The 2771-nt window shown below is 37.1% G+C and overlaps 1 protein-coding gene across 4 annotated transcripts in view; it reads right to left on the bottom strand.

Annotated features, from left to right (window-relative positions):
* Positions 1 to 2771, bottom strand: part of Prkdc (protein kinase, DNA-activated, catalytic subunit) — a 177125-nt gene that overhangs the window by 168796 nt on the left and 5558 nt on the right. For 3 of the 4 annotated variants that reach the window (XM_048782878.1, XM_015485774.2, XM_048782880.1), the window contains exons 6-7: positions 2293 to 2405; positions 2108 to 2207 (exon numbers count right to left, since the gene is read on the bottom strand). In XM_048782878.1, coding sequence (XP_048638835.1) covers positions 2108 to 2207; positions 2293 to 2405 — 213 coding nt within the window. Of the gene's footprint in view, positions 1 to 2107; positions 2208 to 2292; positions 2406 to 2771 lie in introns of those variants that run through there. The other variant, XM_048782879.1, reaches the window with a different exon arrangement.

The following is a 2771-nucleotide window of genomic DNA, read 5'->3' on the forward strand; positions in this document are numbered from 1 at the left end:
AAATTTTGTCATTATTACCAGGCTACCTGTGTTATCCTACTTCTCACCGTCGTCACGATGCAGGATGCAAGGCAAGGCACTGCACTTGAGTGATCCCTCAACGGACCTCAAGGAAAGCATGTCCTATTGCATGCGGGTTTGACGTCCACGCCCCGCCCTACGAAAAAAGGCGTCGGCTGATATGGAGTCGGGTCTAGGGAAGGCGCCTCCTTAGGACTGAACCATACACTGCAGCCATTTCTGCACAGTGGGATAGGACCTCTACTTTCGCCTGCATTGTTTTATAAAACAGAAGGGGGAACTGTGGTCGTTCTATTTAGACCGTGGCCGCCATTAGAAGATGGCGCCGGCTTCCACTGTGGCCTGTGACAAACAACTCCTAATATGGAGAATTGGCACGCAATCCCTTCCCATCCTATGAGAAAGGTCCACGTGGCAGCTTAAGATTGGTATGCGGGAGGCTTTATTAGGCTGTGCTTGGGCGCTCGGCGGGGGGTCACTAGAAGATGATACATGAATCAAGGCCTGAATAAACTGCTGAAAGAAGAATCCTGTGTTGTGTTTTCCCTTGCCGGCGAAGGGTCGCGACAGGGGACAGTCAAATATATCAGATCAAAGAACTCAGAAACAGACTCATAAGATATGCTCAACTGATTTTTTTTTTAAAAGGTACAAAAGCAATTCAATGGAGATTTGGTGATGATTTCAAGGATATGACACCAAAAGCATAGGCAAAATAAAATAACCAAAATAAAGAACTTTTGTGCATCAAAAACAATAATCAACAGTGAAAAAACAATCCATAGGAGAAAATATTTGAAAAATCATTTCTAAGAAACTGATATCCAAACTATATGAATAACTCCTATAACTTAATAACAAAAAGCCAAACAACCTGATTAACCTAAAAAAAATGGACAAAGGATCTGAACAGACATTTCTCCAAAGACAGAAAAACAGTTGGGTGTGGTAGCTCACACCTGTAATCCCAGCAGCTTGGGAAGCTAAAATAGGAAGATTACAAATTTTAGACCAGCTTGGGCAATTTAACGAGGACCGAAGCAAGTTAGCAAGACTCTGTCTCAAAATAAAAAATAAAAATAATTGGGGATGTGGCAAAGTGGTTAAGCGCCCCCTGGACTCAACCCCTACAATCCCCAGTACAAAAAAAAAAAAATCTCCAAAGATATGGACATGGCCAATAAGCATACACATAAAAAGGCTCAATGTTAAAGAAGTGCAAATTTGAACTACAATGAGATACCACATCACATCTGTTAGGATGGCTATTACCCTTGTGCACTGCTAGTGGGAATGAAAAATAGTGTAGTTGCTATTAAAAAAAAATATATATGGCAAGTCCTCAAAAAATTAAAAATGTTACCATACCATCAAGCAATCACACTTCTGGGTAATCCAAAAGAACTGAAATCCGGGACTCTGAACAGGTATTTGTATACCAATGTTCATGGCAGCACTACTGGTAATAATCAAAACCAGAAGTAAACTAAGTATCTAATAATGGATGAATAGGTGAATAAAATGAGGTATATTCACACAATGAAACATTAGCTGACCTTAAAAAGGAAGGAAATTATAACACATGCTAACATGTATGACTATGCTAAATGAAATAGATACAAAAAGTTATAGCCTATGAGTTCATTTGTATAACATTCTCGAAATAACAGAACTATAGATGGAGACAGAATAGGGGTTGTGGGGAGAAATGGCTGTAATAAAGTAGCTCAATGGAACCTTGTGATGAATCTGCCTTGTTTAGTGATGTACACACAAACCTGCCCATGTGACAGAACTGTTCAGATCTAATACACACACACTAGCATGTGCATGTATAACTGATGGGATGTGCTGAAGGTCAGTGGATGGTGTCGATGTTAATATGGTATTGTGCTGTTGTACTATAGTTATAAAAGATATAATCTTTAGGGAAAATGGGAAGGTGTATCAATCTTTCTGGATTATTTCTCACAACTGCATGCAATTTCACAATTGGTTAAAAAGTTTAAAAAATCAACACTAGTGGTCTTTGTTAGACTTATAGTTTTTGAATACAGGAAGAAAATCAAGCAAAGTCCTGAAATACCTTCTTCCATAGACTTAGTAAAGTTACACAGAAGCGAGGACAGTCCTTTCAGACAGCCAGCCAAGACAGGTTGTTTGGGCTCTCTTACTGCTGATGTCATCTAAAACAAAGAGTTAGAAAGATATAACTGAGGAAAAAAACCCAACCAAATCTATGAAAGCAGAATATCATAAAGAGTATCATACCTGAGTCTTAAGCTCACCCAGAAAAGCCCGAAATAGATTATCTGAATGATTTATCATCTCACTAGGATGAACTTCTCCTAATATTCCAAGGAGCTCATACACTTTCTCTAGAACTGAAAAATAAATTTTAGATAAATGAATGCCTAAAGGTACATTTAAATAACAAAAATACATAAGGAAATAAGAGGTATTGAGTTCACAGTAATTTTATTAAAAAAAATCACAAAATAACCAACTTTGCATATTAGAATTTTTCTCAAGATTTATGCAAATCTATTATTATAAACGAAACTATATTTGACATATACTGAGTTTTCTGTTTAAAGAAATTATTTTATATGTGATTCTGCAATCTGTGTATGGGGTGAAGGTGGGAGTTCATAACCCACTTGAATCAAAGTGTGGAATATGATATGTCAAGAAATTTGTAATGTTTTGAACAACCCACAATAAAAAATTAAAAAAAAAAAAAAAAAAAA

The sequence above is a fragment of the Marmota marmota genome, unplaced genomic scaffold (assembly GCF_001458135.2).
Source record: "Marmota marmota marmota unplaced genomic scaffold, marMar, whole genome shotgun sequence".
Lineage (NCBI taxonomy): Eukaryota > Metazoa > Chordata > Mammalia > Rodentia > Sciuridae > Marmota > Marmota marmota.